The following is a 24,835-nucleotide window of genomic DNA, read 5'->3' as shown; positions in this document are numbered from 1 at the left end:
ATTTGACATGTCGAAAAAATGAACGAAAATCCAAGACTATAGTAAGGCAAAAATGTCAAAATTTGACATGTCCCAAAAACTGTTGAAAACACCTGGAAACAGCTTAGAATACCCTGCCAAGACACGCCGTAGCAAAGAAAGTTGCAAAAAGAGCCAAAAACAGCATAATTTGACATGTCGAAAAAAAATGAACGAAAATCCAAGACTATAGTAAGGCAAAAATGTCAAAATTTGACATATCCCAAAAACTGTTGAAAACACCTGGAAACAGCTTAGAATACCCTGCCAAGACACGCCGTAGCAAAGAAAGTTGCAAAAAGAGCCAAAAACAGCATAATTTGGTATGTCGAAAAAATGAACGAAAATCCAAGACTATAGTAAGGCAAAAATGTCAAAATTTGACATGTCCCAAAAACTGTTGAAAACACCTGGAAACAGCTTAGAATACCCTGCCAAGACACGCCGTAGCAAAGAAAGTTGCAAAAAGAGCCAAAAACAGCATAATTTGACATGTCGAAAAAATGACCGAAAATCCAAGACTATAGTAAGGCAAAAATGTCAAAATTTGACATGTCCCAAAAACTGTTGAAAACACCTGGAAACAGCTTAGAATACCCTGCCAAGACACGCTGTAGCAAAGAAAGTTGCAAAAAGAGCCAAAAACAGCATAATTTGACATGTCGAAAAAATGAACGAAAATCCAAGACTATAGTAAGGCAAAAATGTCAAAATTTGACATATCCCAAAAACTGTTGAAAACACCTGGAAACAGCTTAGAATACCCTGCCAAGACACGCCGTAGCAAAGAAAGTTGCAAAAAGAGCCAAAAACAGCATAATTTGACATGTCGAAAAAGTGACCGAAAATCCAAGACTATAGTAAGGCAAAAATGTCAAAATTTGACATGTCCCAAAAACTGTTGAAAACAGCTGGAAACAGCTTAGAATACCCTGCCAAGACACGCCGTAGCAAAGAAAGTTGCAAAAAGAGCCAAAAACAGCATAATTTGACATGTCGAAAAAATGAACGAAAATCCAAGACTATAGTAAGGCAAAAATGTCAAAATTTGACATATCCCAAAAACTGTTGAAAACACCTGGAAACAGCTTAGAATACCCTGCCAAGACACGCCGTAGCAAAGAAAGTTGCAAAAAGAGCCAAAAACAACATAATTTGACATGTCGAAAAAATGACCGAAAATCCAAGACTATAGTAAGGCAAAAATGTCAAAAATTTGACACATATCCCAAAAACTGTTGAAAACACCTGGAAATAGCTTAGAATACCCTGCCAAGACACGCCATAGCAAAGAAAGTTGCAAAAATAGCCAAAAACAGCATAATTTGACATGTCGAAAAAATGAACGAAAATCCAAGACTATAGTAAGGCAAAAATGTCAAAATTTGACATATCCCAAAAATTGTTGAAAACACCTGGAAACTGCTTAGAATACCCTGCCAAGACACGCCGTAGCAAAGAAAGTTGCAAAAAGAGCCAAAAACAGCATAATTTGACATGTCGAAAAAATGAACGAAAATCCAAGACTATAGTAAGGCAAAAATGTCAAAATTTGACATGTCCCAAAAACTGTTGAAAACACCTGGAAACAGCTTAGAATACCCTGCCAAGACACGCCGTAGCAAAGAAAGTTGCAAAAAGAGCCAAAAACAGCATAATTTGACATGTCGAAAAAATGAACGAAAATCCAAGACTATAGTAAGGTAAAAAAAAAATGTCAAAATTTGACATGTCCCAAAAACTGTTGAAAACACCTGGAAACAGCTTAGAATACCCTGCCAAGACACGCCGTAGCAAAGAAAGTTGCAAAAAGAGCCAAAAACAGCATAAATTGGTATGTCGAAAAAATGAACGAAAATCCAAGACTATAGTAAGGCAAAAATGTCAAAATTTGACATGTCCCAAAAACTGTTGAAAACACCTGGAAACAGCTTAGAATACCCTGCCAAGACACGCCGTAGCAAAGAAAGTTGCAAAAAGAGCCAAAAACAGCATAATTTGGCATGTCGAAAAAATGACCGAAAATCCAAGACTATAGTAAGGCAAAAATGTCAAAATTTGACATATCCCAAAAACTGTTGAAAACACCTGGAAACAGCTTAGAATACCCTGCCAAGACACGCCGTAGCAAAGAAAGTTGCAAAAAGAGCCAAAAACAGCATAATTTGGCATGTCGAAAAAATGAACGAAAATCCAAGACTATAGTAAGGCAAAAATGTCAAAATTTGACATGTCCCAAAAACTGTTGAAAACACCTGGAAACAGCTTAGAATACCCTGCCAAGACACGCCGTAGCAAAGAAAGTTGCAAAAAGAGCCAAAAACAGCATAATTTGACATGTCGAAAAAATGAACGAAAATCCAAGACTATAGTAAGGCAAAAATGTCAAAATTTGACATGTCCCAAAAACTGTTGAAAACACCTGGAAACAGCTTAGAATACCCTGCCAAGACACGCCGTAGCAAAGAAAGTTGCAAAAAGAGCCAAAAACAGCATAATTTGACATGTCGAAAAAATGAACGAAAATCCAAGACTATAGTAAGGCAAAAATGTCAAAATTTGACATGTCCCAAAAACTGTTGAAAACAGCTGGAAACAGCTTAGAATACCCTGCCAAGACACGCCGTAGCAAGAAAGTTGCAAAAAGAGCCAAAAACAGCATAATTTGACATGTCGAAAAAATGAACGAAAATCCAAGACTATAGTAAGGCAAAAATGTCAAAATTTGACATGTCCCAAAAACTGTTGAAAAACCTGGAAACAGCTTAGAATACCCTGCCAAGACACGCCGTAGCAAAGAAAGTTTGCAAAAGAGCCAAAAACAAGCATAATTTGACATGTCGAAAAAATGACCGAAAATCCAAGACTATAGTAAGGCAAAAATGTCAAAATTTGACATGTCCCAAAAACTGTTGAAAACACCTGGAAACAGCTTAGAATACCCTGCCAAGACACGCTGTAGCAAAGAAAGTTGCAAAAAGAGCCAAAAACAGCATAATTTGACATGTCGAAAAAATGAACGAAAATCCAAGACTATAGTAAGGCAAAAATGTCAAAATTTGACATATCCCAAAAACTGTTGAAAAAACACCTGGAAACAGCTTAGAATACCCTGCCAAGACACGCCATAGCAAAGAAAGTTGCAAAAAGAGCCAAAAACAGCATAATTTGACATGTCGAAAAAAATGACCGAAAATCCAAGACTATAGTAAGGCAAAAATGTCAAAATTTGACATGTCCCAAAAACTGTTGAAAACACCTGGAAACAGCTTAGAATACCCTGCCAAGACACGCCATAGCAAAGAAAGTTGCAAAAAAGAGCCAAAAAACAGCATAATTTGACATGTCGAAAAAATGAACGAAAATCCAAGACTATAGTAAGGCAAAAATGTCAAAATTTGACATGTCCCAAAAACTGTTGAAAACACCTGGAAACAGCTTAGAATACCCTGCCAAGACACGCCGTAGCAAAGAAAGTTGCAAAAAGAGCCAAAAACAGCATAATTTGACATGTCGAAAAAATGACCGAAAATCCAAGACTATAGTAAGGCAAAAATGTCAAAATTTGACATGTCCCAAAAACTGTTGAAAACACCTGGAAATAGCTTAGAATACCCTGCCAAGACACGCCATAGCAAAGAAAGTTGCAAAAATAGCCAAAAACAGCATAATTTGACATGTCGAAAAAATGACCGAAAATCCAAGACTATAGTAAGGCAAAAATGTCAAAATTTGACATATCCCAAAAAATTGTTGAAAACACCTGGAAACAGCTTAGAATACCCTGCCAAGACACGCCGTAGCAAAGAAAGTTGCAAAAAGAGCCAAAAACAGCATAATTTGACATGTCGAAAAAATGAACGAAAATCCAAGACTATAGTAAGGCAAAAATGTCAAAATTTGACATGTCCCAAAAACTGTTGAAAACACCTGGAAACAGCTTAGAATACCCTGCCAAGACACGCCTGTAGCAAAGAAAGTTGCAAAAAGAGCCAAAAACAGCATAATTTGACATGTCGAAAAAATGAACAAAAATTCAAGACTATAGTAAGGCAAAAATGTCAAAATTTGACATGTCCCAAAAACTGTTGAAAACACCTGGAAACAGCTTAGAATACCCTGCCAAGACACGCTGTAGCAAAGAAAGTTGCAAAAAGAGCCAAAAACAGCATAATTTGACATGTCGAAAAAATGAACGAAAATCCAAGACTATAGTAAGGCAAAAATGTCAAAATTTGACATGTCCCAAAACTGTTGAAAACACCTGGAAACAGCTTAGAATACCCTGCCAAGACACGCCGTAGCAAAGAAAGTTGCAAAAAGAGCCAAAAACAGCATAATTTGACATGTCGAAAAAATGAACGAAAATCCAAGACTATAGTAAGGCAAAAATGTCAAAATTTGACATGTCCCAAAAACTGTTGAAAACAGTTGGAAACAGCTTAGAATACCCTGCCAAGACACGCCGTAGCAAAGAAAGTTGCAAAAAGAGCCAAAAACAGCATAATTTGGTATGTCGAAAAAATGAACGAAAATCCAAGACTATAGTAAGGCAAAAATGTCAAAATTTGACATGTCCCAAAAACTGTTGAAAACACCTGGAAACAGCTTAGAATACCCTGCCAAGACACGCCGTAGCAAAGAAAGTTGCAAAAAGAGCCAAAAACAGCATAATTTGGTATGTCGAAAAAATGAACGAAAATCCAAGACTATAGTAAGGCAAAAATGTCAAAATTTGACATGTCCCAAAAACTGTTGAAAAACACCTGGAAACAGCTTAGAATACCCTGCCAAGACACGCCGTAGCAAAGAAAGTTGCAAAAAGAGCCAAAAACAGCATAATTTGACATGTCGAAAAAATGAACGAAAATCCAAGACTATAGTAAGGCAAAAATGTCAAAATTTGACATGTCCCAAAAACTGTTGAAAACACCTGGAAACAGCTTAGAATACCCTGCCAAGACATGCCGTAGCAAAGAAAGTTGCAAAAAGAGCCAAAAACAGCATAATTTGACATGTCGAAAAAATGAACGAAAATCCAAGACTATAGTAAGGCAAAAATGTCAAAATTTGACATGTCCCAAAAACTGTTGAAAACACCTGGAAACAGTTTAGAAAACCCTGCCAAGACACGCCATAGCAAAGAAAGTTGCAAAAAGAGCCAAAAACAGCATAATTTGGTGTGTCGAAAAAATGACCGAAAATCCAAGACTATAGTAAGGCAAAAATGTCAAAATTTGACATGTCCAAAAAACTGTTGAAAACACCTGGAAACAGCTTAGAATACCCTGCCAAGACACGCCGTAGCAAAGAAAGTTGCAAAAAGAGCCAAAAACAGCATAATTTGACATGTCGAAAAAATGAACGAAAATCCAAGACTATAGTAAGGCAAAAATGTCAAAATTTGACATGTCCCAAAAACTGTTGAAAACACCTGGAAACAGCTTAGAATACCCTGCCAAGACACGCCGTAGCAAAGAAAGTTGCAAAAAGAGCCAAAAACAGCATAATTTGGTATGTCGAAAAAAATGAACGAAAATCCAAGACTATAGTAAGGCAAAAATGTCAAAATTTGACATGTCCAAAAACTGTTGAAAACACCTGGAAACAGCTTAGAATACCCTGCCAAGACACGCTGTAGCAAAGAAAGTTGCAAAAAGAGCCAAAAACAGCATAATTTGATATGTCGAAAAAAGTGAACGAAAATCCAAGACTATAGTAAGGCAAAAATGTCAAAATTTGACATGTCCCAAAAACTGTTGAAAACACCTGGTAAACAGCTTAGAATACCCTGCCAAGATACGCTGTAGCAAGAAAGTTGCAAAAAGAGCCAAAAACAGCATAATTTGACATGTCGAAAAAAATGAACAAAAATCCAAGACTATAGTAAGGCAAAAATGTCAAAATTTGACATGTCCCAAAACTGTTGAAAACAGCTGTAAAACAGCTTAGAAAAGCCAGCCAAGACACGCCATAGCAAAGAAAGTTGCAAAAAGAGCCAAAAACAGCATAATTTGACATGTCGAAAAAAGTGAACGAGAAAATCCAAGACTATAGTAAGGCAAAAATGTCAAAATTTGACATGTCCCAAAAACTGTTGAAAACAGCTGGAAACAGCTTAGAATACCCTGCCAAGACACGCCGTAGCAAAGGAAGTTGCAAAAATAGCCAAAAACAGCATAATTTGACATGTCGAAAAAATGAACGAAAATCCAAGACTATAGTAAGGCAAAAATGTCAAAATTTGACATGTCCCAAAAACTGTTGAAAACAGCTGGAAACAGCTTAGAATACCCTGCCAAGACACGCCATAGCAAAGAAAGTTGCAAAAAGAGCCAAAAACAGCATAATTTGGATTGTTGAAAAAATGACCGAAAATCCAAGACTATAGTAAGGCAAAAATGTCAAAATTTGACGTCCTAAAAACTGTTGAAAACAGTTGGAAACAGCTAAGAATACCCTGCCAAGACACGCCGTAGTCAAGAAAGTTGCAAAAAGAGCCAAAAACAGCATAATTTGACATGTCGAAAAAATGAACAAAAATCCAAGACTATAGTAAGGCAAAAATGTCAAAATTTGACATGTCCCAAGAACTGTTGAAAACAGCTGTAAACAGTTTAGAAAAGCCAGCCAAGACACGCCATAGCAAAGAAAGTTGCAAAAAGAGCCAAAAACAGCTTAATTTGGCATGTCGAAAAAGTGACAGAAAATCCAAGACAAAGGCAAAAATGTCAAAATTTGACATGTCTCAAAAACAGCTGAAAACACCTCAAAATGGCATGAAATAACATGCCAAGTCACACCATAGCATAATATTTTGCAAAAACAACCAAAAACTCCATGATAATACGTGTTGAAAAAATGTCCAAAAATCCAAGACGATAGTAAGGCAAAGATGTCAAAATTTGACATGTCTCAAAAACTGTTGAAAACACCTCAAAACAGCTTAAAATATAATGCCAAGTCACGCCATAGCAAAATATGTTTCGGAAACAACCAAAAACACCATAATAATGCATGTTGAAAATACGACACAGCAGACAGGTACTAGCTGGTCTTTTATTTATAGAATTACAAAGTACTTCACAGTACCAAACTATATATTATCATTTAAAAACAATCTTTAACCTTAAAATATATATAAGTTTGTCAACAAGACAACCTAAACACTTCACCTGATCTATCTGCCAAAAGGATTTATTATATATAGCTGAGTGATATATCACTTTAGCCGATGAATCAGGTGAGGTGTTTGGATTGTCTAAATTACAAAGTTTTATATATTTTCGGATGATGTTTTACAATTCTTCCGCACAACACAGAAACTGAACTTCTGGTCCCAGTAAGATTTGATCTCATGACCTTCTGGTCATAAAGCAAACACCCTAACTCTCAGAGCTAATCCTCCTGTTACCACATTTGTTTTCGAAGTTTGCTTTGGCTCTGAACTGAGGACAATAGCATTACAAAAACACCTGTGCCGAGTAAGAATCCAACTCACGTCATCTGAGTTATGAAACAAGCGTCTTAACTCTCAGAGCCAATCCTGACCGACAAACCGAGTTCTTGGCAGGCAAAATTCAGCATCGACAGAGATGACGGTCAAAACACACAACTTATATTTTTGGTGAAGCCAATAAATGAGCCGATATCGGATATATAGGATTTTATTTACTGAATGTTCCCTGCCAAGTATCTGTCTGCTCTTCTAATATAAGGGTCATATGATCAGGAAACAGAAAATTCCGTATATTTTTTACTGACTTCATTTAGTGAATTTTCCATGCCAAGAATTTCATTTTTGGCCTGACTCATTTATCAGTCCGATTCTTGACACACTGCAAAAACTAAATTTTCTGTTCACAATAAGGTTTTGGGACGCTCTTTTTAGGAATCCGGCATGGCAAAATGGCTCCACAGTGCCCCATAACGTGTAACCCCTATGGGAAGTTCACATAAAGTTTCACCTACAATTACAAAATTGGGAACCAGCCCAAGTAGACTCATACATATAAAAACCGACCAGTATGAGAGCCTGCGGACAGACAGAGAAGGCCTATTAGCAGCAGCGTACAATGTACAGTAGTGTACGTGTTACCCACAGCCAGTAATGAAACGTAAAGCACAATGGTAAACAGTGTCGAATTTCTTAAGGCACTGATCAGGTCAAGATTATTCACATATATGGTGAACAACAGTGAACCTAATATGGAGCCCTGGGGCACGCCTTTTGATACAGGGAGGAAGGCAGAAGAAGACCCAGCAAACCGTGTTCTATCAGACAAGTAATTTGTGAACCAACTTACAGCACATCCAGATAGCCCGATATTACAGAGCCTATCCACCAGGATGATATGATTGACTGTGTCAAAAGCTTTTGACAGGTCAAGAAAAAGAGCAGCACAATATTTTTTGCAGTCTAGTGCATCAATAATATCATTCACCACTTTAACAGCAGCAGTTGTGCTGTGTTTTCTCCTAAAGTCAGACTACTGCAGCGACAGAACGTTATTTGTGTCTAAAAAATCTTTCAATTGTTCACTAACAAGTGTCTCAAGTACTTTTGCTTAAACACACAACACAGCATTGAGACATAAATATTGCTGTTGATATTTTGGGAAAGGTATGTGATAAGAAATTACTACTTGTGTGTAGGGACTTAAATATTGATTTAATAAAATGGAATGGACATAACATGACATCAGACTTATTTAACACAATGTTTAGTCTGGGCATGAGAGCAACAGATAAAGAGAGCAGCACTTACTGATAACATTTTCACCAATGGTTCTTATAAAACAAAAAGTGGTTTGCTTATAAGTGACATCAGAGATCACCTTCATATTTTTGTAATATTACATCATTTGAATGTTAAATATTCAGATGTTACAGATACAGATACAAAGTCAACAAAGCAATAATATGGGGTTGAATAACAGATAGAAGTAAATTAAGAAACAACTGAATATGAACATGAACATAGATAACCTTAAAAAACTAATAAAATAACATAATACAAAAGAAAAAAGAGGACAAACAAACAGATAAACAAAAGACATTGCAAACAAATAATCAACTAGAGTGTTGATCGCTAAGGTTTAGTAACATTTCATGAAGGAGTTTGCAGGATGAGTTTATTATGGCGTTACTAATTCTTTCTACTCGTGTCTGCCCACACACTTATTTTCAACCCTTTCTTTTTCTCTTTTTCTGCTTTCCTCCATTTCCCCTCCTTTCACTCCTTTCACTTCCACAGCTACACAGTTGTGTTTACATTTATAACTTTTTTGTGGCATCAGCTCACCGGCATTGTAATGGAGCTGAGAATTGTTGAATATATTTTTTTTAATTGTTCAAGTTGGTTTGACTGTAGAGCTTATTGTTTTTCCTGCAATATCCATTGTGTTAGGAGATCTAACCATTGTGAAAGATAAATATATACATTTTTTTTCCAATTGGTATTATTTTTTCTTGGTGATAGTTAGAACTACAATTAGGGGTCTTATGACTTGGACTAAACATGTGTTGAGTTTATGAAATTCATCAAGTATGCATAGGGAAGGGGATAATGGAATAGTGCAGCCAAGGAGTTGGAATAGTGTGGTGGTTACTTGCTGCCAGAAATGCTGTATTGGTCAACAGAACCAGAGTGCATTGAGGTAGTTGTCAGTTTTGTTAAGGGTAGAGTAAGTGCATGTATCTGATCCAGTTAGTCCCATTATGTTAATCTTGTGTTGTGTGATGTGAGTTCTATGGATAATCTTGTATTGTATTTGTCTTATGTTAGTGCCTCTGAATGTGCTGAAGATGTTATTACAGATTTTACTCCAAAAGTTATTGTCAGTGTGGATGTTGAGGTCTGTTTCCCCATTTGTTTCTTGGAATACATGGAGTGCTATATGAGCTTATATAATTTGGTTGTTGTTTGTTGTTGTGGAGTTGTTTGTTAGAATTTGCTATTTTATTGATCTTGTCCAGTAGCACTGGTTGTCCTTAGTGTGTGAAATCTAGTTTTGTTTTAATTTAATGTTTTAATTAGATGTATTGTAAGAATTGTTGTTTATCAATGCCGTATATGTCAATGAGCTGTTGGAATATAAGTAGAGTGTTATGATCCAAGATGTGGTGGAGATGTGTGATGCCTTTTCCTTTCCAATTAGTGCCTGTTAGAGGTGATTCGTTTGCAATGAAGTCTGGATTGTGCCATATGTGTGTTTGTGTTGTGGGTGAGAATTTGGTATTTTTTATTTTATTGACTTTCAACCAAGCTGTCAGAGTCGTGGATATTGACAATGTTGTTGAAGCAGTTGTGTTTTTTTGATTATGTCACTCATGAATGGTATATCTGAAATTCTTATGTCTTGGCATGCAGTTTGTTGATATCGAGCCATACGTAGTAGTGACGGGTTGCATGAATCCATTCCAAGGTATTGTAACTGGTTTGCTAAGTCGTAGTATCGGAAAATTTGGTGTTTGTAGTCCTCCTTGTTGTTTTGGTTGTTGTAATGTGGATAGTTTTATTTTAGATTTTTTGTTTTTCCATTAAAATGTCGGAATCAACGTGTCCAGTGCGTTAAATCATTTTTCTATGGGTTGGATTCGATTCACTGTGAATATGTAGTTGATTTTTGGTAATACCATCATTTTTATTTTTGCTATGTGTCCTATAATAGAGAGTGGTAGTATCATCCATGGTTTATGTCATCTTCTGTTGTTTTAGTAATGATGTGAAGTTTAGGTGAAATAACTCTGACAGCTGTTACCTGTAGTGGGTGGTAAATGGGGGGGATTTGCGATGAGGTATTAAACCTGTCTGCATTTATTGGTAAGATGGTGGCTTTATTCCCGTTTATTGTGTAATCAGAGATGATATGAGTATGTACTGACAGTTTTGATGAGTTCTTTGATTGATCTGTGTGGGTTTTGTAGGATTAGGAGTATGTCATCTGCATATAAGATAATTTTATGTATGACTGTATTAGTCCAGATACCTGTATCTGTATCTGTATTTGGTGTTTTGTGTTATTGCTGCTGCTAATGGTTCAATAAAAAGTGCAAATAGTGAAGGTGAAAGCGAACATCCTTGTCTGGTGCCTCTATGGAGTGTGAAGTTTTGTGAGATGAGATTGTTGATAACTGATGTCTTTGGTTTATTATAAAATGTTTCAGTCAACTGAATAAATGACTGTCTGAAACCAAATTTTGTCAGAGTTTTTGTGAGAAATGTCCAGTTTACCTTGTCAAATGCTTTTTCTGCATCAAGCGAGAGGATGGTGGCTTTGGAGTTGTTCTGGTAAGTGATATTTATCAGACTGAAAAGACAACGCGTGTTATTTGATGAATATCTGCCTTTAATAAATCCTGTTTGATCTGGGTGAATTAGAGTTGAGATTACCAATTCAATTCGGGTTGCAAGAGCTTTACTGATGATTCTGATATCAGGTGTTTTTTAGGGAGATGGGTCTTGTGAGGTGTGTTGGGTCATTTGATTTAAGTAATCCTGCTTTGAGTGCTGTGTTCATATGATAACGCATGGATTTTTTTAACAGACTTTTTAATCTCGTCTGCCATTCTGATGAAGTGGTGATAGTATTTTGCAGAAGTGTTAATAAAATTCAGTGGGAAATCCGTGTAGTCAAGGGTTTTTTATTTTTGACATCTGTTTAGTGCTTTTTCATTTTCTATGGCTGTTAATGGGGAGTCTAGGAAGTCTGCTTGGTCTTTGGTAAGTGAGGGTAATGAGATGCCATCCAAAAACTTTTCTATTTCTGCAAACTGGTTCTAAGGATGTGGAATGTTACGTCTCTGGTGGGAAAGGAGCTGGAGCTTGCACAGGAAGTGGAGCGGTACCAACTAGACATAGTTTGGCTACTTCGAAGCACAGCACTGGTTCTGGAACGATACCCCTGGAGAGGGGCTGCACTCTCGCCTTTTCCGGAGTTGCCCAGGGTAAGAGGCGTGTGGGGATACTCATGAGCCCCAGGCTGAGTGCCGCTGTGTTGGAGTTTACCCCAGGGAATGAGAGGGTCACCTTGATGCAACTGCGTGTCGCGGAGAGGAGGTCTCTGACTGTCGTGTGTGCGTATGCACCCAAAGTCAGTTCAGAATACCCGGTCTTCTCAGAGTCTCTGGGCTGGAAAGGATGTTGACTAGGGACTCTATAGTTCATCTGGGGGACTGTACACCTCCAAATCTGAGGCCGTGGTTCTCTGTCGGAAAACTGTGGACTGTTCCCTCTGGGCGGGGAGTAAGTTGCTGCCCCGAACCAAGGAGTTCACGTATCTCAGGGTCTTGTTTACAAGTGAAGGTAGAACAGAGCCTGAGATGGATAGGCGGTTTTGGTGCAGCATCCGCAGTGATGCGAGAGTTGTGTTGGGCTGTCGTGGTGAAGAAGGAGCTCTGGCAAGCTGTTGCCTGATAAGCAGATGAAAATGGATGAATGGATGGAAAATGAAATAACAATAAAGATCACCCATGCCTATATGTACCTGTTTTCTTTCTCACTCACATATCCACACTTACATAAATGGTTCTCAGTGACGGGTGGTTAATGTCATATATTTTATCTATTGAAACAAATATACATACATGCATCCCCACATCTAGAAACGCACACATACACATATCTAAGTGGAAAATATCCCTGCACACACACCCACATACATACACACACACATACACTAGTGACTTCACAATTTAAAGAGGAAGAAACAAATCAACAAACTAATAAGCGATACAAAACAAAAAAGTCCAGTTGCAATATTTCTGAACAGCATTAGATGTGATGTGCAGGTATCATTACATCACTGCTACATCATCTTATGCGCTTTGTCTTAGTGCATAGACGTAAGCATATCTATACATATACATACACACCTATATACCCCTCCCCCCACATTCACAAGCCCTCATACATATACAGTGAAAGATGGTACATACAGGTGTACACAAACAGATAAAAAAAACAGAAACACAGACAGGTGAACAGACAGATAAGCGGATGAACAGATATATTGGTAGGTGGAGAAAGAAGGAAAAAAGAGAGCAGACGGAGAGAGAGAGAGAGAGAGAGAAAGAGAGATTAAGAGAGAAAGAAATCTCCTGAATGAACAGATTTGATAAGTCTGTTTAGGAATAGTTATTTTTGCTCGGTTCATTGTGACTTGGTTTTCCAGAGCGTGACATTACAGCCACGTAATGATGTTCGGGTCGAGGAACAGCTGGCCGTCTGTGTACACTTCCGTGAGTGCGACCCTCTTTCACCTCTCAAGGTACTGCCTCACCATTGGGAGCAGTTTTTTACATCTGCCCTGAATCTCCCACGGGTATTGATCATTCATTTCAAAGTCTGTTCCTTTCGGCTCTCTTCCACAGCTTCTGATGAGTTCTTTTTGTTTGGTGACAATGGCTCTGGGTCTGGTGTTTGTGTTGTTTTTGGGTCCGATGCGGTGAACGCGGTGAGAGGTAATGATGCTGACGGTGTCGTGGCACTTTCAGTGCTGAATGCATAAAGTCTTTTATGGCTTGTTCTGGATTGTCCTGGGGTTGTTCAGGGATTCCTGAGAAGATGAGGCTATTGCACATGCTGCGGTTCTACAGGTCCAGTATAGTTTCTTCCATCGTTTTGTTTTCGTTTGTGATGGTTTTAACTCGTGCGGTGAGAGCACTGACGGTGAGTTTTAGTTCCTTATTTTCAATCTGTAGCGTTTCCAGTTTTGATGGTGTGTATTCAAGACTTTGAGGCTTTGAGCTCTTTGATGTCTGCCTGTAGTATTTCCAGGATAGAACATTTATTGTTGATTGATGCAAGCAGACTGACCTCAGTGGTTGTGGTGGTTTCCTCATCTGTTTCGGTGGATGAATTCCATTTTGGTTGTTTCTGTGGTGGACTCATGATGCAAAGCTTGTAGAAATAGTCATCGATGAAGTGTTTTAGTTTATCCAGAGTGTGGATGTTGTTCCATGGGAGATAACGGGGTCATATTTTTTGGTTTTGTTGTTCGTTGTATCATTCTAGCAGCAGCGGTAGGGCACCACCATTTCCCACTGTTGTCTTGCCATGCTTGCACCCACAGCTTCATCTCACAACGCATATGTTCACAGGTGCCTGAGGCCTCACTATAATACATCCATGTGTGGGGCAGATAGGTGTCAAAATGGGCCAGGTTGGTGCAGGCTTGTCTATGACGTGTCTCAACATGCTATACTATGTGGTTTTCAGCAGTTTTTTTGACATGTCATATTTTGAAATTTTTCGGTTATTTTTTCGACATGCTATATTATTCTTTACTATGACACATCTCGACATGCTAGGTTATGTGGTGGTTTTCAGCTGTTTTTTTGGACATGTCATAATTTGACATTTTTTGCCATAGTATAATATGGCTTTGTCTAAAGTTTGAACATCATTCTATAGTATGATTTTTTTTGTGCAATTTTAGACCACATGCCATGGTATAAGATTTTGTGTGATTGTGGAAGACATGCTATAGTATGACATTTTTGAGCGATTTTGGACAACAGGCTTTAGCATGACTTATTTTTAGCAATTTTTTGACGACATGCTATAGTATGCCTTTTTTGCGATTTTGGACAACATGCTATAGTATGACTTTTTTGTGCAATTTTGGACAACATGTCATAATATGACTTTATTGTGAGATTTTGGACAACATATAACTTTCGTTTGTGGTTTTGAACAATATGCTATAGTATTACTTTTTTTGTGGTATTTTGGAAAACATGCTACAGTATGACCTTTTTGTGCTATTCTGAACAAGATGCTGTACTTTTTTTTTGTGCGATTTTGGACATGTCATAGTATGACTTTTTTGGTGTGATTTTCAACAACATGGCATAATATGACTTGTTTGTGTCATTTAAAATGACATGCTATAGTATGATTTTTTTTTTACTATTTTGGACAACATGCTATGGTAAGACATTTTGTGGTATTTTTGATGACCTGTTATAATATGACTTTTTTTATGCCAAAAAAGCCAGAGCATAGTATTTAAAAAATAAACCATAGTATAGTATATCAAAAAATGCCTTAGTGTACTATGTCAAAAACATGCTATAGATTAGTTTTTTTTAAAAAAAAATCAGTGTCTCAAGTATAGTATGTAAAAAAAAGCAAGAGTTTATATTGAAAAACACCATAGTGTAGTAAGCCAAAAAATGACAATATAGTATGTCAAAAAAATACATTCTGTCAAAAAAATGCCACAGCAGGGTATGCCAAAAAAATGTCATAGTACATGTACAAGTATGCAAAAATAAAAAGCCAGAGTTTGTTTGCCAGAGTATGGTATGCAGAAACAAAATTCATTGTATAGTATGTAGAAAATAATGCCATAGTGTGGTTTGAGGACAAAAAAACGCCATCATGTACTATGTCAAAAAAAAACCCACAGTATATTGGTTAAAACACAATAAGTATGTCAGAAAACCTAGATTGTTTAATTTGTCAAAATTAAAGCCGTATTATAAGGTGTTGAGAATATGCTACAGTAAAATATGTCAAAATAATATTATATTATGTCAAAACCAATGCATTAGTATAGTATGTCAAAAAAAGTCACAGTATAGACTGTCAAAAAATTCCAATAGATGCTAGAAACTACAGTATGTCAAAAAAGCTTAGTATGTGAAAAAAAATTTGTTGGCTTAGTATGTCAAAAAAGCCATAGTACAGTATACAAAGAAGTGCCATAGCACATTTTGGCAAAAACAAAAAGCCATAGTACAGTATTTGAAAAAAACTGAAAAAAGTTATAGTATAGAATGTCACAAAAATCTGACAAAAAGTAAAAAAAAAATAGTATGTAAAAATATTTAAAAAAAAAGGCAAAACCTAATAAGTGTATTTCCCAAATTGTCAAACTTAAATTTGGCAGAGAACGCAAACAAAACATGCTGACTCACCTTTCTCTGAAACTGCACTCTCCTCATCTGAGACACTAATGGCCTGGTTTCTTGAAACACCTGAGACTGGTTTCTGTAAACTGAGCAGCTGGTCCAGCTCTTCATCACCTTCATCTTCTATCGGCAGATCTGCAGCAGTCGAGGAAACCTTTGAGTCTGAACCCGAAGCTGGGTTTGCAGCCACAGGGACTTTCTGGTCGGTGTTGGTGACTTTAAAAGCTGCAGACGGAGGAGTAATTTTTGCTGTTTTGGGTATCTCTTGTTTATGGGTGAGAGTCATGGTGGGCAACTCTACTGGTGTTGAGACCTGAAACAGGAGCAGCGTAAAAAAACCCATTAAAAACCTGCAACCATAGTCTAAATCAGACTGCTTTTACAGTGCAGGAGATGCAGTTGACCTGCCTACCTGAAGCAGCTCAGCATCCAGGTTGAGTCTCTGATGCAGAGGCACTTGTTCAAGACTCTGAGAGAGCGCTGGGAGGTCCACAAACGCTGCAGACATCTTGGGAGGAAACAGGGTGAAATTGTAATTGCAGCCACATTCTAGACATTTGTTTTTTCTCTAATAAATTCAATAAAAAAAGTTCAAATCTACAGCCACATTTAAGCCCACTTCATCAGTGTGGAATCAAAAGACTGGCATGAAGTTAAAATACAAGAGTTGCGCATAAGGTCTCCGGTAAGTTTTCACATTTCTTGTCCAGAAATGTGAAACCTTCAGTGCAACATATTAAATATTTCATAATCATTTTACCCTAAAGTAGCCTACTCATGCAGGTCAGTACTCCTTTGCAGAAAACGCTGTAGCTCTGACTGAGAGGGAGTTCAGGAACCTGTTTTTAATCTGACTGTGTTTGATGCTTTATATCCACAGACAAAAACAACAATACTGGTAGAGTCAGGATAGATGATGATTCAAAGGCTTTGTGGGTTTTAGTTATCAATTCCTTAATTTGGGCCTAAATGTTGGTATCCAATCTTTAGAGGAAACAAAGCCTGTCCAAAATGCTTAAGTTAGGATGCTCTCAATGAAAACATTAGCATGCTGTTTAAAAACTTTAACATTTCCTTTGTTTAACATCCCACCATAACATGCTAACATTTGCAATGTAGCACAGAGTCATAGTATAGTATGTAATTTAAAACTAAAACTAAAAAGGTCATAGTATGTCATAAAAAAAGAGTAATATGTTTAAAATAAAGGTCCCAGTATAGTATGTCATAAAAATATATTGTAAGTCATAATAGAACATGTCAAAAAATAAACCCAAAACAATGTCATAGAAATCTTAAAATAATAATAATGAAAATATACTAAAAAAAAAAAAAAGTCATTCCAGTATGTCATGATAAAAAGTAGGGAAAAAGTAAAAAAAAAAAAAAAGTAGTGAGTTGATATAATGTCATAGTAACACAAGGTGGTGAAGTAAAGTGTGGCGTATTTCAGTATACGTAAGTTCAGTATGCTGCGAGAGCTACTAGTTTTTGTTCTGGCATGGAATTTTCTTTAAATAATATCAATCCCTTTTTCTGATTTTGAATGTGACTTTGCTGCCTAATTATCATTATCACTTCAAATTTTTGGCAACAGCTATACTGATGAGGTGACACAATGCCTGGGATCAGACTTTAAACTGCTTGAAAAGTTAAAAAAAATATGTGCACCTGGACGTCAATATAAACTAGCAGCTCTTATGTAGTACAGCTCACTTATTGAGACATTTCACCTAAACCAGCAAATGACATCCTCATGGTGGTGCAGGAGAGGAAAAGTCAGGGGATCAACGGTGAGATTCACTTTGGATCAATAACAACTTTCTACCTCCTGTGCACTTTAAATCCACATGCAATGTCTGACTGAGGGATCCATAGATGACAAAGAGGGTTAAAGCCATGAAAGACAAAGACGCCATGCAGAACACTGCAAATTGAGGAGAAAATAGATTTACCTGACCGGCTGTAAATGAGTCCATCTCCCAGTCCTTTTCTTCTGAAAACCGGAATTGAGTGAAGGAATCCCCTGAGGACGACACACAGAAGCAGAGTTGTACACCTAACTGCTTCAGTCAGCTTCCTGCAGGACTGCTGTCTCTCCTAGTTCAACTCAAAACAACACTTAGTTTATTTATTTATTTTTAAGTACAAAGACTGTGTGTGTGTGTGTGTGTGTGTGTGTGTGTGTGTGTGTGTGTGTGTGTGAACCTGTTGCTCATGCAAGCTGAGCGAGTGGCCTTTACACAAATGTCTGCAAATGTCTGAAATGCTGAAGCAGTGTTTCTCTGGAATAGCATTGTGTAAACTGTTGATCAGTATGAGAGCAAAAGCAGGGCGAGCATGTGACGCCGCTTTGCTTGCAAAACAACGACTGGCTGAGGGCTCTACAAACGCTCTGATGATGGATTATTAATAAAACAGCAGCAGAGGCACATGTTCAGCAGACAGGTTATGGCTCTATATAACAATGGTTTTTCACTGGACAATGGACGCAGATGAACAAACGAGAAAACCGTCCAGATGAAACAAGTGTTGGTGCAGAGGGAAACTGTGTATGAGGAGTGCTGAGTCAAAACACGACATCCAATACAAACAGCTAGACGAGGACGCACAGGGTCAGATGTGAAGCACCACTATTGGAGCTCCTCATGTTGTGGATGCAGCTTTAGCCGGAGTGCTGGTGGAATAACAGGCTGAATGTTATTGTTGATCAAACACAGGAGGAGGAATTATGTGAATGCTGCATGATGTTAGACATGCGTTTCTTTGAAGTATCAAAAGTGCATATTTAAACAGGAATGGTTTCTTATTTGGTATTAGATTACACTGTGGAGAATTTGGGACACTGGGGATGAATTAGATCATTTAATTTACCACCATATTGTGTCTCTTATGTATGTGCAGTGATTTTTTTTTTATTCCTGTTTATCTTGACCTTTTTGAAAAAAATCATTATTTCTTCATTTTTATTAGCATTTTTTATGGGTCAGTCTTGTCATGTTATAGTTTGTACACTTGCTCCAAAAAAAAAAGAATACAATTTTAAAAAGTTTAAAAAGGGTTAGAAAAAAACAACTGAAATGTATCAAATTACATATCTTTTTAAACTGGACTATCGGGAAAAATAAAGGAGAAAAAATAAAATACATTCCTTTCATACCACTCCCATGTCTGGGCTGATGTGGCACTGTAACCAACAAGTGGTGTTTCGCCCAGATGAGCGTGGTTTTGCAGGATGTGGCAGTGAACGTGTCAGCTCATGAGTTTCTTGTGATGGAGGGACAGTTACATTACATCAGTAATGGAGGTAACAACTTTTTCTCTGTCCAGTCATGTTAACCTAAGAATGTGCTAACAGATGCTTCATATCATGTGCCATGAAAATAATGGATGAAATTACTGTATAGCTAACATTATCTAACTGTAAAGAAGCTAACTTCACACTGACAGGCTTCTTTTGGAAACAAGGAAGTCGTACTGTGTCAGATGGTTCCTTTTATTTCTAAAGCTTTGGAAATGGGCCAACTAGACCGAATAATTCACTCACACTATACAATTTCAGACCAGTTTATCTGATGCATGCCAAATATGAAGGTGTATAGAATAAACTATTCAGGTTTTCTTGTAATTTCTACATTTGGTCTCACATCTGTATCCATGGAAACTGGTAGTCTGCTGTGTTTGGGCTGGACATAATGCCAGACACTACACTGATATCAGAATACACAGACCCACCATCGTGCACGCAATACAAGGAGCTGAATTTAAGAGTTTCTCTGCAAAAAGATGACCATAAAAATTGCAGATTCATCTCTGTTTGAAGTTACAGCTGGGCATGAGGTGTCGATTGATGCAAATTTGGTCACGGGGTTAAGGCAAATTTAGTAAACAACTTTTTAGATTACTGCTTAACCAACAAGTGACAAGTCACACACACAGTGTGAGCTAACATGAACGCAAATCAGGCACACACCACTCTGTGTTGCGCAGAATGTAAGGCTCTTTTACTTTGTAAAAGGCATCATAGTTCAACAAATATTTAAATTTCTAAATCCTGCGATTAACCAATTAACTGTTAACTGCTGACATCCGTAGTTTAAAGAAGGCATTTTTTTTTGCGACGGTAACAAAAAACATGACGTTTTAACCTTTCTGTATGCCATAACACATCACACACAGCAGGTTAACATCGATGTCCTGACTAACGGTGAATGCAAAGAAAAGCTACTTCATGACTAACAGCTCCCGCTTTTTAAAAATCCTGCAAAATGTACATTTGTGAGCAGGTTACAGCCAGTTCCATCAGTGCCAGACATCGAGAAAAGAGACATAAAGGTTTGAGCTCAGAACAAAGACTGAATTGAATAAATAAGCTGAATTATGTCAGCAAGGTAGTAAATTAGTAATAGACACCCGGAGCACTGTACTCTCTCTCTTTCTCTCTTTCTCTTTATATATATATATATATATATATATATATATATACAGAGAACAGAGTATGATAATAATGATAATAACACTAATAACACAGTATGAATGAGTCTGCCATCTCCTGCAGGATCTTGAGAGGGTATAGAACTTGACAGTTTTCTTCCTGAAGCTTCAGAAATACCACTGAGATAAACTAGTTAAATAGTCAACTAGGTGTGCAGCTGATATGGGATTTACGGATGCGTGATTCTCAGTGATGCTGAACAATGTGCAGGAGTGTCAGAGTCACGAGCACGGCGGACTCTGGTTAGTCTGCCACACACAGATGGACGGTCAGTGGGAGACCTGACAGAGGAGCTGCAGTCAGCCGCAGGCTCTCATTTTGTTATATTAAAAGACACCCAGCCTTTCATGTGGAGGCGCTCAGCACCATCTGCGGCTGTCCTTGATTGCTCTGTTGTACGAGAGGTGAAGGGGGTCAAGAAGGAGAGTCTGCAGGAGGTCAGAGTCCCTGCTGTCAAACAGGCCGAGAAAAGATGATTTATGAATAGAAGCATTATCGAGGTTACAATGACAGCGAGGCAGGAGGATAAGAGAGGGGAATGAGAATGTCAGCTTTATGTGACGGCTGCGGGGGTGGATGCCTTTATGTCGGGCCACGTTGGTGTCAGTTATCAGGGAGATCGACAGATTTTCACTCTCACAGGCACATAAAACCTGGATTTGGTGGACGCGAAATCGAAATCTTAAACCACAAGACTGTTGTTATCTTAAGGAGATCAAAGAACAATCGCTAACTATTCAGAGCGCCTCACCTTCAAGCAAGAAACCAGAGAATCATTAATTCAGTGAGAAAGATCCAATAAGAGGGACACAATAACTCAATGTGCTGCCTCACATCCTACAATAATCACAATCATTTATGAGACACTTAACACCTCCCATTACTAGGTAAAGAAATGGTGGAAATAGTGGTTAATTAGCTTTTATTTTATTTTATTATTAAGATCTCTTGTTTACATACACTTCAAAGGCAATAATATCTATTATATTACAGCAGTGGTTTCCAATCCCTTTGGCTCTACAGGTTGTATGTGTCTATGACTACATATTATAAACTATAATTATCACCACGCGGTGTGTGCCTCTGCGAACCAGTTAAGTTATGCTTGCAGTTTACGTCCATGTTTGTTAAAAAAAAAAAAGATGCTTCACACACATCTTCCCCCAGCAGCACAGATCTATATAACTAGCACAGTTTCAAGGCCAGCACCCAAACGAAGTTTGTGTCATCAATTCAGTACCTGACCAAACGTCTCCTCTTTTGTTCCTGAGTTATGATCTTGCCACAAATGTGTTTTTACAGAAAATTATGACTGCTCTGCCTGCTCATTGTAGTTGAACTTTGACATTTTTAATATAAAATACTTCATGATTATATCCTATTAGACATGTTAAATTTTGTCATACTTTGCACATAAAAGATTGAGCTATGGCCAAAAAGCATGTTTTATAAGGTCACAGTGACCTCAACCTTCCAAATTCTAATCTGTTCTTTGTTCGAACCAAGTGGATATTTGTAACAAATTTGAGGAAAGTCCTTCAAAGCATTCTTGATATATTGCATTAAAGAGAAAGAGATGGATGCAAGGTCACAGTGATCTTGCCCAAAATGTAACCAGTTCATCCTTGAGCCCAAGTGAACATTGGTGCAAAAAATTCCCTCAGGACATTCTCGAGATATCATGTTCACAAGAATGGGACGGATGGACGGACAACCCGAAAACATAATGCCTAAAACCTCAGTTATCATAGACGCAGTGACATTAAAACTAGAGATCCTGCTTGTGGTTGTATGCCTGCACAAACCAGTCAAGATACACTTTCAGTTTATATATTCATTTGCGAAAACATGGATGCTTCACAGACATCAGCTCCCCAGCAGCACAGAAGATCGATACAAGCACCACAGTTTCAAGATTATTGACTCCTATTCAGTATCTGATCAAATGTCTTCCCTTTTGTTCCTGATTTGTGGTGTTGAATTCATGGCCAGAAAAATGTTTTTGCAGAACATTTTGATGTCAGAGTGAAGTAAACCTTTGACCTCTGGGATATAAAATGTCATCATTTCATCATTATATCCTATTAGATATTTGTGTGCAATTTTAGCTTATGAATTCTTGAGTTACGGCCAAAACATGTTTTGTAAGGTCACAGTGACCTTGACCTTTGACCACCAAATTCTAATCAGTTCATTAAAAAGTCCAAGTGGACATTTGTGCCAAATTTGAGGAAATTCCCTCAATGTGCTCTTGAGATATTGCTTGCAGATGGACAACTAAAACATAATGCCTATATCAAAGAGCAAAGTCCAAAATCCAGTTGTTTAGTTTCTTCTGGTACAAACAGAAAATGATGCATTGAAGGGTAACTCTCTCATTTAGGCCATAATTTGTGATTCTTCATGAAAAGCAGAACACGTTGATAATCTTGTCATTCAAATGTCATTATGTCCTCTCCTTCCAGTGAAATAGGAAATGCTTTAGGATTCAGTGTGAGACCTCCCCAGAGGTTCGCCCCTTTTGTTTTGCTATTGTTGTTCTCACATCCAAATTGAAACAACTCTGTTTAAAGGGGAAATCTACGTCAAGTAGAAATTACCCTTCAACAGCGGCCTCTCACTCTCATTTTCGCTCTTTTTTCCAACTCCTGCTCCTTTCTGTTTAATATCTTCCCTGACCCTAATCCTCCTCTTCCTCCTCCTCCTCCTCTGTCTCCTTCAGTTTGTCTCCAACACACAGAACTGCTGACACCGCTGAACTGCCTCCCTCCTACACCTCACAGCCCAGTGTCATCCCGATCTGTGTCCATGGAAATACCATCCCAGGTAGTTCGGAGAGCGCTGACACAACCATGGCAACAGCTGCCGGTGAGGATGAGAGAAACTTCTGTCAGCGCTCCAGAGAAAGAGGAGGAGGGGTGTGAGTGAAGAAGAGGAGAGGAGTGAAGAAAAATGAAAGAGAGCAAAGCCGACTCTTCATTCCTGCTCGTCCAAACAGATCTGTGAGATATAAATTCTCTCTGCTCTCAGCTGACACTGTTTTAAGTGCATAGTTACACCCGCAGCCTCATATGTCACTTTTGAGCTGTGTTAAAAACACCTTTGAATCAAACTGCACTCAACTAAATAAACACTGGTGCTTGGGCTAGGTTTACACCAAAGACCCGACTTTCTCAGTGGGATCTGAAGATCGTAGCAGATACAAGAGCTACAACATCAAATGGAATAATTGACTTGCAGATTATAAATAAATCAACATCAACATATTTCAGCTTCTCCAATGTGAAGATTTGCAGCTCTTCTATATTTTATATCATTGGAAACTGAATATCTGGGTTATGGACTGTTCGGGCTCATTTATGCTCACTGTTAGATATGTTTATGGACACAGATGGAGCCTCCTGTCTGTGCTCGACATTCATTTCATCCATATTCGTGCACGTTTTCTGAAAACCTAAACATACAGCCAAAAAAAAGCATTGACCTCCTCAGAGGTTCGCTAACTATCTGAACCAATGTGTCCCCTTTTGAGTTATGATGTTGAGTAATGGCAAGAAAAGTGGTTTTGCTTAACACTAGGATGTCACAGTTGACCTTTGACCTCTTAGATATGAAATCGTAAGAACTTCATCATTATATCCTATCAGACATCTTTGTGAAATTTGAGCGAGTGAAGTCTTGTGTTATGGCCAAAAACATGAGATACTGTATTGAAAAGAATGACACAGACAAGGTTACAGTGACCTTGACCTTTGACCACCAAAATCTAATCAACTCATCCTTGAGTTCAAGTGGACATTTGTGCTAAACTTTAAGATATTCCCTCAAGACGTTGACTGTTTTAGCACTAATTTCAGACAGGTGGACTGAAAGATCCATAGCAACTAACAACATGTAGTTATGAGTTTATTAAGAATCATCAGCATTCTTTAAACATTGTTTGACATTCGTAAATTATTCAAGTTCCTGAAAACGATGAAGTTAACTTTGGAAACATTCCCCGTCCTGTGCGGGACTTTAGGTAAATATTACTGTGATTACTATAATGCCAGTAAAACTCCTGACTTCACTGTAAACAACTGATTTAAGATCAATTCATTGCTCAAATTATTGTCTAAGTGCGTCAGTCGTGCCGCTGGATTTAGTGAGTTATTCCGCGGTGAATAAACACTGCATTACTCATGCTGTGTGCTAAGTGGCTCGGCTGGCATTGTGTAACTTCTGTATAATGTGGTATCCTGTCTCTTGACATCTTGCTGGCTGAACCCCACATTAACAAATGTGGCTTTTCTGCCTGCGACCTTGGCTTCGCTGAGCTATCTATGGCTCGTCCCGCACTCATCCCTTATATTTGGGATGTGCTGTGGCCTCGCTCCTGCCTTTCTGTTCCGCTCTGCTCTT

At 37.9% G+C, this 24,835-nt stretch overlaps 1 protein-coding gene across 1 annotated transcript in view; it reads right to left on the bottom strand.

Annotated features, from left to right (window-relative positions):
* The window catches only part of aven (apoptosis, caspase activation inhibitor), a 77,100-nt gene that overhangs the window by 23,395 nt on the left and 28,870 nt on the right, over positions 1 to 24,835 (bottom strand). The window contains 3 exon segments of the mRNA XM_042503063.1: positions 15,946 to 16,252; positions 16,352 to 16,447; positions 17,895 to 17,965. Of these exon segments, the coding sequence (XP_042358997.1) occupies positions 15,946 to 16,252; positions 16,352 to 16,447; positions 17,895 to 17,965 (474 nt within the window).

Source organism: Plectropomus leopardus, chromosome 16 (genome assembly GCF_008729295.1).
Source record: "Plectropomus leopardus isolate mb chromosome 16, YSFRI_Pleo_2.0, whole genome shotgun sequence".
Lineage (NCBI taxonomy): Eukaryota > Metazoa > Chordata > Actinopteri > Perciformes > Serranidae > Plectropomus > Plectropomus leopardus.
The sequence above is the reverse complement of the archived record's forward strand: the minus strand, read 5'-3'. Positions and strand labels throughout refer to the sequence as shown.